At 33.6% G+C, this 14,875-nt stretch overlaps 1 protein-coding gene across 1 annotated transcript; it reads left to right on the forward strand.

Moving 5' to 3' along the window:
• The first annotated feature begins 5,815 nt into the window (after positions 1-5,815).
• Positions 5,816-9,198, forward strand: LOC120134849 (bifunctional nitrilase/nitrile hydratase NIT4A-like). The gene is made up of 4 exons (XM_039151234.1): positions 5,816-6,197; positions 7,050-7,343; positions 7,998-8,279; positions 8,844-9,198. The coding sequence occupies exons 1-4, from the start codon at positions 5,879-5,881 to the stop codon at positions 8,999-9,001; spliced, it is 1,053 nt and encodes a 350-aa protein (XP_039007165.1). The 5' UTR covers positions 5,816-5,878; the 3' UTR covers positions 9,002-9,198.
• Positions 9,199-14,875: the final 5,677 nt, after the last annotated feature.

A 14,875-nucleotide genomic window follows, 5' to 3' on the forward strand; every position in this document is an offset into this window, starting at 1 on the left:
CTCATCAGACCACTTGAACCCATCCTTTTTAAGCATGCTAGTTAGTGGTCAAGTGATTTCCCCATAATTTTGAATGAACCTCCTATAGTAGCCTGGAGTCCCAAAAATCCTCCAAGAGACTTATGGGTCTTAGGTTGCTTCCAATCACGCATAGCCTCGATCTTTGTAGGTTTAGTAGCCACCCCAAAAGGAGAGATAATGTGGCCAAGGTATTCCACCTATTGTTGAGCAAAGAAACGCTTCTTCCTCCTGGTAAATAATTGATTCCTTTGTAATACTTCCAAAACAGTCCTTAAATGTTGCAAATGGTCAGTGAAAGATGAACTATAATTCAATATATCATCGAACAAACCAAAACGAACTTTCTTAGATAAGGCCCAAACACTTCATTCATTAAGGCTTGAAAGTGACGGGCATTGGTCAGCTCAAATGGCATGGCCTTAAACTCATAGTGGCCATGATGAGTTTTAGGAATGACTACAGGTTTGATTTGAATTTGCCAATATCTTAAGCGTAAATCTATATTCAAAAATAAGTCGATCCTGCCAACTCATCTAATAAGTTGCCTATAATCAACACAGGATCGCCAACTTTCATTTTTCTTCTTGACGAGTAGACAAGGGGAAGAAAAAGTGCTCTTGCTCGTTTGGATCACGATGCTGCCAATAATTCCTTAATCTGCCTTTCTACCCTCTGACTTCTGCTGATAAGGAAAACGATAGGGTCTCAAATTAATAGGAATATCATGTTTAAGTGATGGCATGATCATGAGACCTTCAGGAGGGAGGCCTTTAGGTTCTTCAAAGATTTGATTATATTCATCAAGAAGAGATTGAAGAACGGCTAGTACTTCAAACGAGGGCACATCAACATTCAGCCAATAGAACTCAAAATAGCATCAGGACGTTTAGTAGTAAGCTTCTGCATTTTTTCAACCAAAATAAGCTTGATCATAGGGTTTCTTTGGCTCTCTTGCAAAATAATATCCTTGTCTTCCTTCTTAAATTGTAATATCTTAGCTCGAAAATCCATGAGAATTGGGAAATATCTTGTTAACCAATCAACTCCTAAGACCATGTTACTCCCCCATTTGCAAAACACTGAAATCATGTTCGAAAAAATGACCTTGCATGCACCATTTCAATTGATCAGTTCTTGTTGTGCTTTGTAATCTCGCCCCATTAGATACTGTAATTACTAAAGGAGCAGTTTGAACCACCTCAGTACCTTCCTTAGCCCATGAAGGTGTAACAAAATTGTGTCTGTTGCCACTGTCAATCAATATATTCAATGATTTGGTCCAATTGTTCCTTGAATTCTGGTTGTGCTATGGCCAGTGATTACTTGCAATGCATTTGTTGAAATTTCTATGGTTTCCTCAGGCATGTCACTGCCAGCAGGAATAGAGTCATGTAACCCATCAATGTCTTGTACTATCTCCTCTCTGATCTCCAACCTGTCATCTTCCTCCATCGAATTCAATTGTTTCTATTTACACCGGTGACCAGGTTGAAATTTGTCACCACATTTAAAACAAAAGCTATGTTGTCGTTGATAGTTTACCAGTTTGCTTTGCAGTACTCTGGGTTGCAGTAGGTCTTTGATTGTAAATGTAGTTGGTTTATAGGAAGTCCTTGTCCTCATACCTTCCACCTCCAGCGAAAGTTCATACCGTTTAGCCTTTCTACAAAACTCAGCCATTGTCCTTGGTTCAAGGAGACTTTCACTTTGTGCTTGAGCTCGGTTTTTAACCCACTAATAAAACTAGAAACAAAATGCCCCTCACTAAAGTCAGGATGAACTTGCAACATAAAGGGTTGAAGCTCCTGAAATCTTGCTTGACAATCCTCCACTAAAGTCTTCTCTGTCAATTTATTCAATTCATCAATCACATCCATTTGTTCTCGATCACAAAATCGATTACATAAATCCTCTACAAATTCATGGCGAGTAATCTTGTTCTTCTGCATGACATAATCATCAAACCAATCTTCTTCCTTCCCAGACAAATACATAGTTGCAACCTTTATCTTTTGGTGTTCATGAACAACAAAAATATTGAAGTAGTTATGATACTTTTTTAATTTAATTGCGAGGGTTCGTACCATCAAAAAATTGAAGTTCTATTCGCTGTCGAGGAACATAAACATTAGTGTGATGACTGCCATTATCCTTATCCACACTACACTGTTGTGCATCACCACCACCACCCCCCCCCCAAGTTTGCGGTCAAAGATTGATTAGCAGTAGTACCAAAAGATTGAGGTTTACAGGCCAAAAAGGCCTGGTTCCATAGGCTTAAAAGAGTGCTTTTCATGTTCATTAAGCACATTAATTTCAGCAGGTAAGTTATCGTCACACTTACCTTTCAGCTGGTCTGTAGTTTTTGGGTGACTCCTAGGAGTAATCAGTTCAACGTCCTCAGCACTCTTGGCTATTAACTGGAGGATCCTCTGAAGGTAGCATCTTGTTTATGTCGAACTAGCCTTCAACGAGGAAAAACGATCTTCCCGCTTAGCTTGTTGAGCTTCCCACCACTTTGGAATGGCCTCATCAGTAAGCTCAGCCCTTGGCTCCTGTGATTCGCTTGATCTGGTTTCCCATCTTCTGTATCTTCTTAGTCTTACCCAGTTTGAAAGGAAAAAAATATTTTTTTTAGATCAATCAGTCGACCTCTGATTACCAATTGTTATGCTTAAAGATAGAAGGGGGTTTAGAATAAATGAAAGGGTGAAATGAATTCAGAAAAAATTGCATTAATTTTTAATAGACACTCAGTACATCCATAGATTTCTCTTTTGTGCCATACAAGGTACCAAGTGGTTACTGCCAGCTGTAATTTCTAACAAACTGTCTGTTACCTGTAGATCCCTTGGCTAAGTGGTTTTCTCCTTAAGCGTCGATGGGTCTCCTCCATCCTGTTCCTTAGTTCCAGGCATTTTCATAAGCCCACTTCTCTTCTTCTTTTTTACCCTTTTCAAAACGTTGTCGTTGCAATTTCTCCCATGATGTCATTTTGATAACATTTTATTAAAGCTCTTTTGTCTTTTTCCAATTTCTCCAATCCCCAATTTCATATCATCTCTGGAAAGCCCTGATTTCTCCATCCAAGCTGGTGACACATTTTATATAGCTTGAGGGGCGTTCTAGCATCCAAGTGAATATGTACTCTCGTGGTTATTTTATATTCCAAATATATTATGAATATGTCATACTCAATTAATGAACCCACAAAATTTATCTATCATCAATCGTTAGTTGTAAAGTTATCTTCTCTATCGTCAATCGCTAGTGTGACATGTTGTTTTCTTATTTCCGCCATAATAAACAAAGTTTTATACGACAAAATGAAAAAAAATGAAAAAAAATATGCTACAAGAGCAAAGATTTAATTTTCATAATCTGGATACAGTTAGGGTTGGATGTGAGACTTGAACTTGATAGATTTCTATTCGATTAACGTTTTAGGATCACAATTTTCTTTTAAAGAAAATGAATTTGGGTAAAGTAATCTCGGATTTTTTAGAATATCATGTTGAATTTAGATTTATGGTGAGAAATTTTTTACTTAATATGAGATAACAATATAATTATCCATTATATATTTAGAAATAATTATAATAATGTTTCTCTTTATTTTTTTAATTAAATTTTTATTTTAAAATTTCTTTTTAAGTTAGAGTTTTAATTTTATAAAATAATTTAATTATAAAAATTTAAGTAATAACTCAATTAAAATACTATTTATATCTCTAATATATATTATTATAAATTTTGAATTAACCATTTATATCTAATCTATTGATTGTTTAATCCATATTGAGTTTTACAAAAATCTATTATGAGAAGACACTTTCAACACAGTTTACTTCGTTTACAATAATTATAATTTAAACACTTAACCTTACCTAAAGAATCTAGGGTTAACAACATGATTGATCGCTTATGTTAATGTTTTGTCCACTGCTCCTCATTGATTTAAAAAAACATAATATATGGTCACTTTCGTTTTCATTTAATAGATTAGGTGATATGATATTTTGATATAATCACACATTTGATCTTGATATTTACATAATCTCTCGATTTAGTTTTATTTTTAATAAATTAAAATAAATTAATCCTTTAATTAAATGATTTCACGTGTTGTGTCACACGCACCATTCGGTTGGAGAATTAACTTTATTTTAATTTAATATATTTATTTTTCACCGATCAGTTTATCACACGTGTCACCATCTGTCTAAAGGAAAACAAAGCAAAACAAATTAGAGTCAAAGGAATTCAAACTTGTGTCACTTGGGAAACCAAACATGTACCAACCATTGACACGCATGACATTATTTGATTAGGGGATTTATTTTCTTTTTATTCATTAAAAATAAAATTAAATTAAGAGAATATGTAAATAACATGAACCAAATGTATGATTATATTAAAATATTTAACATCAATTAACTTGTGGTGATCATATCTTAATTAAATAAAAATGAAAGTGACTATATATTATGTATTTAGAAAAATCATATAGGTAACCCAAGAATCTTTTATCTTACTATCAATTGATTCTTGATTTAAATTATTTATTTTTTTACCTCTATCGTTTCTTTTTAAAACGGTGATTCGTACTGGGATAATGTCAAGTTCATTGGGGCGGTTTTTAAATTACTATTTATGACATTCCCCCCCCCCCCCTTTTATGATAGAATTTGATGACCACAAAGTATTACGATTTGGTTTTGGCAACCTTCACTCATATGAGAAAAATATTTGAAAATAATAACAAAGAGTAAACTACTCAAATAATAATTAATATTTGAGTAAATTTTTATTTTTACCACTAATGTTTCAAAAGTTACAAATCGGTTATTAATGTTTTTTTTTATTACAGGTTGGTCACTCAATATTAACAGTCGTTAGCAGACATGACAGAAAACACAACCGGACTATTATCCGCTTACCTAGATTGCCACCATGGAGAGTCAAATGTCTCTAACAATCACCTCTTTCCCTTTAAATAAAAACTCAATCCTAACCCTAATTTACCCGTTTTCATTCATATTCTCTTTTATTTAAAATTTCTCAATAAATTCCTAAGAAAAAACCTAGCTAAAGTGAAGATGAAAGACTCCGTGAAAGAGCATTCATCAACATTGCAATTATATAGCGGACAAATAAAGAAAATAAACCTAGGACAAGCCGATATGCCATTTAACTTAATGGAAAATAAAGGAACACAGTGTAGAAAAAGATGGAAACTTGTAAGATCCGTGTAATTGTGACCGAAAAATTACTCAAAAAAGAACCCACAATTATTGACAATGTCATGAGCATCAGCTAAACTTAAACATGGCCGTCGTCGGCTAAAACCCGAAATTGCAGGGACTCCATGATCATTGCCGATGTCATCAACTTCTTTGGCGTTGAAACAAGCTTTCCAAAGAAGCTTCATACTGAAATAAATATATGATTGGCGTAAATTAGGGTTAGAGATTGAGTTTTTATATAACAAGGAAGAAACAATCGTAGGAGACATTCAACTCTCCACTGTGGCAATCCAAGTAAGCAGATAATGGTTCAATTATGTTTTTCGTCACGCCTGTTAACCGTTGTTAACATCGAGTGACTAATTTGTAACAAATAATAACGTTAGTGATTAATTTATGGCTTTTGAAACATCTGTGGTGAAAATAAAATTTACTCAAATATCAGTGATCATTTACGTAGTTTAATCTAAAAAATGATACAGTGAAACTTGTTAGCAGTCTATAAATCTCTGGTCACCCATAACTTGCATTAAGTTTTGAAACACTTGTTCATTGTCCTCAAGCAAACTTCTCCACTGGCAAGCATTCAAAACGACAACTCAAATCCCAGTATGTCACTAGTCCCCGCTCCACAACCCGACGGACCGATCTTCGCCGAGGTCGACATGGGTGGCGACGCCTCCGCCCCAACCGTCCGAGCAACCGTGGTCCAAGCCTCAACCGTTTTCTATGACACCCCTGCTACTTTAGACAAAGCCGAGAGGTTGTTGGCTGAAGCCGCCGGCTATGGGTCTCAGCTAGTGGTGTTCCCTGAAGCTTTTATCGGCGGATATCCTCGAGGCTCTAATTTCGGCGTTACCATCGGGAACCGCACCGCTAAAGGGAAGGAAGACTTCCGGAAATACCATGATTCTGCCGTTGATATTCCTGGTTTGAATTTCATCAAACACTTCATTTAAAAAAATTGTTTCTGATAAATTTTTCAGATACCGGAAGATAACAAATTTTGGGTTTTTTTTTTTGAAAAAATAATTAAAAAATATAACATTTTTAATATTTGATTAAATAATCACTTTAATTAATAGTATTTTAAAAAAAATTCATTTTTTGGGTGAGAAGTCTCTTTCGTGGATGAAAATAGCTTCTAAAAAGTTCTTTAAAAAATAGGGTGAAATAGACAAATGCTTGATTATGATATTATTAAATGGTTATAAATTATAAGATATTATTTTGTTAAGTTATTTAATTATTATAAGTTATAAAAAAAGTAGTTAATTATTTATGTTTTTTAAATTTATTTTTTTTATTAAAAATACTGACATGGTTTGAGCTGGATATAAACTTGGTATCAATAAGATAAAATTTAATTTTTGAATTTTAAATAACTATTATATTCAAGTTAGTGTTTTATAGTATGGGATTTTTCTGTAATTTTTAGTGGCCGAGATTTTATAAAATAACATCTTATATTTAAAATATTATTTTATAATTTTTAATAGTGACTCAACAAGGGATACCGACTTCTACTAAAAAAAATAAAGATGAAAGTAACTATTAGTCAAATGTTAGGAAATTATTTGTTCTAAAATAAAATTTTGAAGATAAAAATGCTCTATTAGTGAATATTTAATCAAACCGTAAGTAATATTTTGATATTATGTCAAACAATGGAGGTAAATTTTGATTCTTAAGATACTATTGTAGCTTAAACTTATAATTTATGATCCAAAGTTGATGTTACTAGTCTTATTTCACATTAATGGCTAGTGCTAATTGTTGCAGGTCCTGAAATTGAGCGTTTGGCGGTCATGGCTGGAAAGTATAAGGTTTACTTGGTGATGGGTGTGATAGAGAGAGATGGATATACTCTATATTGTACGGTCGTGTTTTTCGATTCCCTAGGCCGGTTCTTGGGGAAGCACCGGAAGATTATGCCAACTGCAATGGAGCGTATAATTTGGGGGTTTGGCGATGGATCCACAATTCCAGTTTTCGATACTCTGATTGGGAAAATTGGCGCAGCCATTTGTTGGGAAAATAGAATGCCACTTCTAAGAACAGCAATGTATGCAAAAGGTTTGAACTTTTGGACCGTTCGCTTACATTTTAATGCTGAAAGTACTTATTGCATTACGTAATGTTATTTTGATTGCAAGTAGGGGCCAAGTTAGACTAGAAAAAAATTATTATTATTATTTTGCTTGGAAATGCATTTCATTGTTTAATTCTTTTTGAAAAATGCTTTATATTTCATGATTGAATTTGGATGAACTTTTTATTAAATGAACGGTGGTTCAAAACAAGCTAGAATGAAAAGTGATACTGGTCGGATTAAACTTGAAATTGTGGAACACCATATCGTTTATGCTAATGCTAGCAATAGAAAAATTTGTGTATGTTTTCATTAAGTAGTTTACTTCTATAAATTTTGATATACTAATAATTAGTCTTATATAGATTTTGTGGTATTCTTTTTTTTATGCAATGTTTGTTGTATGACTTATATCGTGTTCTATTTCCTCTTATGTGGTATAGTTGTGTATGATTGTATTCCAGTTTAATGTCATCAGTGTAAGCAGGCATAACATTTGCTGAATGCATTTGTGCCGGTTTGAGGATAGTAGATAATTGATCATGTTAGCCTTATTCAACGTCAAAGAATTGTCAACCCACAAAGTTTTAAAGCTATTTAGCATTTTTTATGTTTTGATCGTTTACATTGGATTGCAGGTATTGAAATATATTGTGCACCTACTGCTGATTCCAGGGATGTGTGGCAAGCATCAATGACCCATATCGCTCTTGAAGGCGGCTGTTTTGTTTTGTCAGCCAACCAATTCTGTCGGAGGAAAGACTACCCACCTCCTCCAGAGTATCTGTTTTCCTGGACAGAAGAGGAACTCACTCCAGATTCCATCGTCTGTGGCGGTGGAAGTGTCATTATATCACCATCTGGAGCTATTCTGGCTGGACCCAATTACGACGGGGAGGCACTTATATCGGCAGATCTAGGTATGTACCGTATTCCATGATTTAATATCTACCTACTCAACTTTTCTAACTTGGCCAACATTGCTGGATTGAATGCAATTGGTTGTTTCTGGACAATGCATTAGAGAAATGTCTAAATAGTTCAAGGTGCTATTTCACTTGGGATTGAACTCTGAACCATAAGGTTCAATGTGCCGAGCTAAACAATACGTTGCGAGTTAGTTGAATTGTAACATTTGTCATGGTCCTAGAAGGAAACCATAAAAACAAAAAGTTTGACCCAGGATTCAAGCATACATAACCATGTATTAACCTGTTAGATGTTTCTTGTGGACAAAAGTGTGAGATCTAGTAGATTGGTTTGGACCATGGTACCATGCCTCCATTTTTGTGTCTGCATCTGTTTCTCTCTCTTTGTTTGCCTGTTCAAGTTCTTTTAGGCGGGGGATTATTGTTTACTATGATTATTTCCTTTACACGTTTTGTCTCCAATAGTTTCGATTCGGTGTGCGAACTTTGAAATTAACTTTCTTTATTGATTACCGACTGAAATGAATGATATATGTATGATCAAATGACTTGCAGATATGGGAGAAATAGCACGGGCAAAATTCGATTTCGATGTGGTAGGTCATTATTCAAGACCAGAAGTGCTTAGTTTGATTGTTAGGGACCATCCAGCGAAGCCAGTTACTTTTACCTCAGCAACTGAAAAAACTGAAAACACTCATAAATCATTGTGACCATAAGGTATATTCATTGGTCCCTTACAATCAGATGAATACAAGTTGTATAGCCATCCGATGACTGTATTAATTTCTCGGTATCTATTGCATCACTTTCTACAGATGATCCCCTACTCTGTGATCATGTTCATGCCTTGTATTGGTATAAAGATTTCTTGAACTGAAAGTTTTATGCTGGGATTCATTAGCTATTATGGTGGAGGTTCAGTTCATCGTGCTTGCCATTGATGTGGTTTATATTTCTAGGAAATTTCTGTGAACAGTCTAGATGATTATAAGGTAGTATCTGCTTAGAATTTTTTTTCCGACCATTGACAACGAAAATATGCCCTGTAGACGCAACTGCTCAAATTTAATGCATCTAGGGAGAACAACACTCTTTTTAACCACTGAGGCTATTTGTTAGGCTTATAGATTTTGGGATTTTTAGATCATATGCTTTCATAACATTACTAAAATAATTAATTTCAATTTTCTACTTAATAATTTTGAGTACCGAAATTAGATATGCTGCAACTCCCTCCCTTTAGAAAATCCATTCAAAATTTAGCTTGAGATGAAAAAATTGAGGGTATTATTCTTTTAGTGGACTCTTAGGTCCTCAGGTTACTTCTTAGTTTTATGATTTCGTAGCTCTTTTACCTCACAAGCCTAAATTGGACATATTCTTCCTTGTAGCTTAATCAAGGTAGATTTTGATAGATTCTGGTCGAATGACATGGTAAGGATTCAATGTGAAAGCATTGTGGACTTGATAATTGGTTCTGGAATTTCATAAGGACTGATAAATTAGGGACTCAATTTGTTTTTTTACTTGCTCAATCGGAGAATATTCTTCAAAGGGGGGACTTTTAGAAATAGTTTCACTCTTTTGGTATCCAATCTCCTTATGTTTGATGTTATTGTAGGTCTTATGCCTATCAAAGGTAGTTTTCAAATGAGTCTTCAACTTTTTCTTTAGTTTTACGAATAGTGATTTGTTTTCGTCAAGTTCATACCAATAGTGATTTCTTTAGTATAGAATGAAACAGTGGGTGTCAGGTTAACTTGGGTTCATATGGCTTCTTGCAATGAATTTCAAGTTCGAGACGTAAATCACAGATCTTGATCAGGGATGGTGGATATTAGGACATCGAAGTCGAACAATCTCCTAAAAATAAAGTTTGACTAATCTTTAAAAGACTAGGATCAGTGTATATTGAAATGAAGTGGACAAAATTGATTAAACGATCAATGATTACCCAAAATAGTCATTTTTCCTTATAATACAAGCTAGTAACAAAATCCATAGTGATTCACTCAATCCCGATATTCAGTTGAAGATGAATTTAGTAATAACCTTCTTTATCTCGGACTGCTTTTGAAGATGTTGATACATTTTTATGCTTCCAAGATCCACAACAAAAGAAATGCTGTGATCTCGCTATAGTATGGCAATTTTCAGTTGACAACTGTGGGTTCTAAGTGATGATTTTAGAAGTAGAGGTAATCATCAAAGTTTATGAAGGAATCAGAATTGGCACTGGTACTAATCTAATATTGAATGGTTATTAATCGAACTGATGTTCATCTCTAAGCCCATACTCGTTGAATAAAGGTTGACATAATCTAAATTTCGACCGATTTACTCCAGAGGTGTAGATAAGTTTTCGGGGAGTTTTAAGGCTACAATCCAAAGAGAATTTGATTCAAAGAGGATTCAAAATGGATTTATAAAAGGATTTTGACAGATACCAGGATAATTTTACGACTACATGAATACGCAATATTATATTAAAAACCCCATTAATTATTCTTTTAAACAGTAACCCCTTAGTAGATTTGTTAAAAAAAAACCCAAATTGTATACGTAGGATTACATCGCATCCTATCTAACACAAGAACGTATCTCGTATTTCATAGGATGCAAGGTATTGTGCACTTTTCAGATTATCCAATTTAATATGATTATTTAGTATCTCGCGTTTTTCAGAATGCGAGGTATTCGAGATATTAGAAAATTATCGATCGCAGAAGTTTCGAGATTTAAAATTTGAAAAGATTCTTTGTAGTTTGCGCTTTGTATAACACGATGTACATTTTTCCCTTCGCATCGGGGAGAGTGCAATGACCACTATAAATAGGGCTCCATCTACCCAAATTCCTCACACCTTCATTAGAAAAAACTATCTTATATATTCTTTCTCATATTATTATTATGGCGGGACTACTAAGGGTTGATCTTTCGCATGTATACACCTATTGGAGGGAAAATTTGGCGGTAATTTTTATTTTATTTTTTGTATTTATTTATTTATTTTGAATTTATATATTTATATATTTATTTTTTATTTATTTATTTTGGATTTATTTATTTATTCAACTTGAATTTATTTATTTATTTCGAATTTATTTGTTTGTTTATTTAGTTATTTTGAATTTATTTATTTGTTTATTTCAAAATTATTTATTTATTTATTTATTTATTTATTTATTTATGTGAAGGGATATAAACGTTTGTTGATGAGTTTTATCAACCTTTTCTCATCCCCTAATGACGATATTATTTCATACTTGCACGAAGTCGGTTTTGGTTACATTGGCACCGTAACTGGTGGTACGAAGTTGCACCCTCCATTGATAAACGCGTTGATTGAACGATGGAGACCGGAGACGCACACATTTTATTTTCCTTGTGGGAAGGCGACTATTACCCTGAAGATGTTGCATACCATCTTGGGTTGCCTATTGATGGAAATCCTATTACCGGTATGGCTCATGGGTGTCGACACCCGTTTTAGCCCGGATACACGTTGTTATTATTATTATTATTATTATTATTATTATTATTATTATTATTATTATTATTAATGTTTTTTACCTTTGCATGCCACGGGCCCACTGAGCCCAAATCACAAAGCAAAACGACCCGATTATAATCCGATCCGGACCCGATTTGATCTCCTACGTGAAGACATTGTGCCTGCAATTCCACGCCTGCCATCACTGTAGCCCCATATTCTGCCAGCACTAACCGATTACGCCATCAACAAGCTCCACGCAGCACGCCAGGACCACTGCTCCATGCAATAATTAACAGAAAATTTTGTTTTTTTATTCTTTGTAATGGGATATAAAGCAATAAAAAACATATTTTAATGGGGGTTGATTGGAAACCAAAAATAATATAAAGAGAGGGGAGGAAAAATCAGGGGTCTCGATTGAAAAAGAGAGAGGAGAGAACAAGGGAAGGGACTCCCAATTCGAACAAAACAATGTAAAAGTCCTTTCCCCTTGTCAATTTTCAGAGGAAAAAATAAATAAAAAAGAGTTCAAGCAATTTTTCCTAAATTTTTTTCTATTTCGATACAAGCAATGTTTTTTACCATTCGGTAGAGCACCACGCCGACGTTAGGGAACATGTTTGATAATTTGAATGGTCAAAACGGAGAAGGAGATCTGGCGAGCAACATACTGAAGACTCGGGTCGATCGGAACGCGGACGGCAACGAATCGAAGAGAGGAAAGTCGAACGATCTTCGGCTGTTTTGCGACGATCGACGCATCCTCCGGTGAAACATAGCCTAGATCTGAGACGGGGAGGCCGAGACGGATCTCCAGGTGAAATTTGGTTGCCAACGGCCACCAGCAACGGAGAAGGCACGGTGGCCGACGAGTGGTAAGCGACGTAAGTTTGAGGAAATTACATTTAGGACCCTTAAGTTTGGCGTATTTTTGCAAAATGGTCATATGAAGGGACCGTTTTTATAATTTACCCATTTCTGATGCATGTTATATATTTTTGTTTTAATTTATGTTTGGTCCCTATACTTTTAGCCGTGTTTTACATTTTGGTCATGTGTAGTAATCGTTTAATTTTTTAAAATGCTTAGGGATTAATTTAGTGATTTTACCTTTTTATTTCTCAGCACTAACTTTTTCAGTTTATTTTCTTCCAGTTCCCTCTACTTTATGCGTGTTTTTCCATTTCAGTCACTAACCCTCTGTTTATTTTATTTCATTAATTTTGTGCTATAATTTGTGCTTACTTTAATTTAGTCATTTTATTATTGTGATTTATTCAAATTTTGTCACTAGTTTTTTATTTTTATTCATTTTAGCCACTGTTTGTATTCTGTTTATTATTAATTATAATTTAGATATGATATTTTCAATTTATGTATTCTAATCACTGATGGTTTATGATTTGGATATTGTATTTATTTTTATTTCATTTTAGTCCCATTTCACTTGTTGTCTTATTTTTTAGATATATTTTAATTTGAGTGCCTTACTTTAATAATTTCCATTTTGGTCTTAAATGATTAAAGTTGGTGTATTTACGATTGTAGTGCTTGGATTGAAAAATATTTGCAATGGTTGCCTTTATTTTTGTTGATTGTATATTTTAATCCCTAAAGTCACTATCATTATTATTTGGATCCATCGTTCATATATTTGTTAATTACTCACTAGTTGTAATATTTTTAAATATTATTTTATTCGGGGAATTTATAGAAACGTGCCTTAACTAACAAGGAGTGTGTTTCCAAGAATTGTTCGAACAAGATAATGCATTTTATATTCGAATGAATTAATTTTTGTTTTAATATATGTATTTTATCTAAAAACTTGGGCAATATTATTTTTATGGGGAATCCATGAAAATGCCCCCTTAACTGACAAGGAAGGTATTTCGAAAATTGTTCATGCAAAATAACAACCTTTATATTTTTCTAAGAATGAATCATAATTTAAATGTATATTCGAATTTTCCAATTTCAATATTTAGATCACGTATAATCACTTAGGTATCGATTTTGGGCGTTGTGGGGGTGCTAATCCTTCTCCATCGACTCTCGAACCCTTTTCAAAACGAATTTCTGGTTAAACGCATATCAAATTTTATATTTTAAAATTATTTTTCTTAAAATTATTTTAAAAGGTATTTTTAGGTATTCGGCCTACCTAACCCAAAGGTCGATAGTGACTCCGAAAATATTTATTTGTTTTATTTTAAAACCCAACCTTCTCCTCAAGATTTAGTTGGATCGATCCCCGAAATAGCCCTAGAAAACTTAAGGACCGTTCCGAAAATGGGGACTGGGAAAAGTTGTGTGAGGAACTGCTCGGAGTTACTCATATAAAAGACAATTTGGATGGAGAGAATGTCTACATTATATTTTTGGACGACGATTTTAATCAGCTCCCCACCGATTATGCCCTAGGAATTAAACATGTACTTTTTTAAATATATGTTTATTTATTGTAATTTATTTATTTATAATATTTAAAGTTTGTTTTAGCTTATGTTATTGTAAATTTTTGACGATAATTTTTTAATGTATTCACACCATTTTTATTTTACATCAATTTTCTCATGCTCATATTTTACAAGTTATTAGGGGGTTTTGATGCCTGATAAATCTCGAAACAAAGTGTATATTACATGGTTGTATCATCTACATGATTTGCAGGCATCTAAAAATAAGAGTTGGGAATCGACAATGTTAGCCTTTTTGTTTCAGGAGTTATGTAAAGGTGTTAATCTGAACAAACAAGCACTTGGAGGTTGTTTGATGTTGTTAAAAATCGTGGGCTTGGTTTCGAATGTCTTTTTTAGCATCAATTCCTTTACAACCGATCCCATTACAATTTCCACTACTTTGGAGGTAATTACAAATAACCTACATTTATATATTTATTACTAGATTTTTTTAGTTTTAAAAATAATTACATTTTATTATATGAATTATATGTGGACTGTCGTACTTAGTCACTCCCACCTACCAAAACGTCTGCGTGATTTTAGATTGTCGATCGATAAGATGACATACGATGTAATTGATTTTATAATTTTAATTTGTAAATTAAATATCAATTTTTTATTTG

Source organism: Hibiscus syriacus, unplaced genomic scaffold (assembly GCF_006381635.1).
Source record: "Hibiscus syriacus cultivar Baekdansim isolate YM2019G1 unplaced genomic scaffold, ASM638163v2 tig00001818_pilon, whole genome shotgun sequence".
In the NCBI taxonomy this organism is placed as follows: Eukaryota; Viridiplantae; Streptophyta; class Magnoliopsida; order Malvales; family Malvaceae; genus Hibiscus; species Hibiscus syriacus.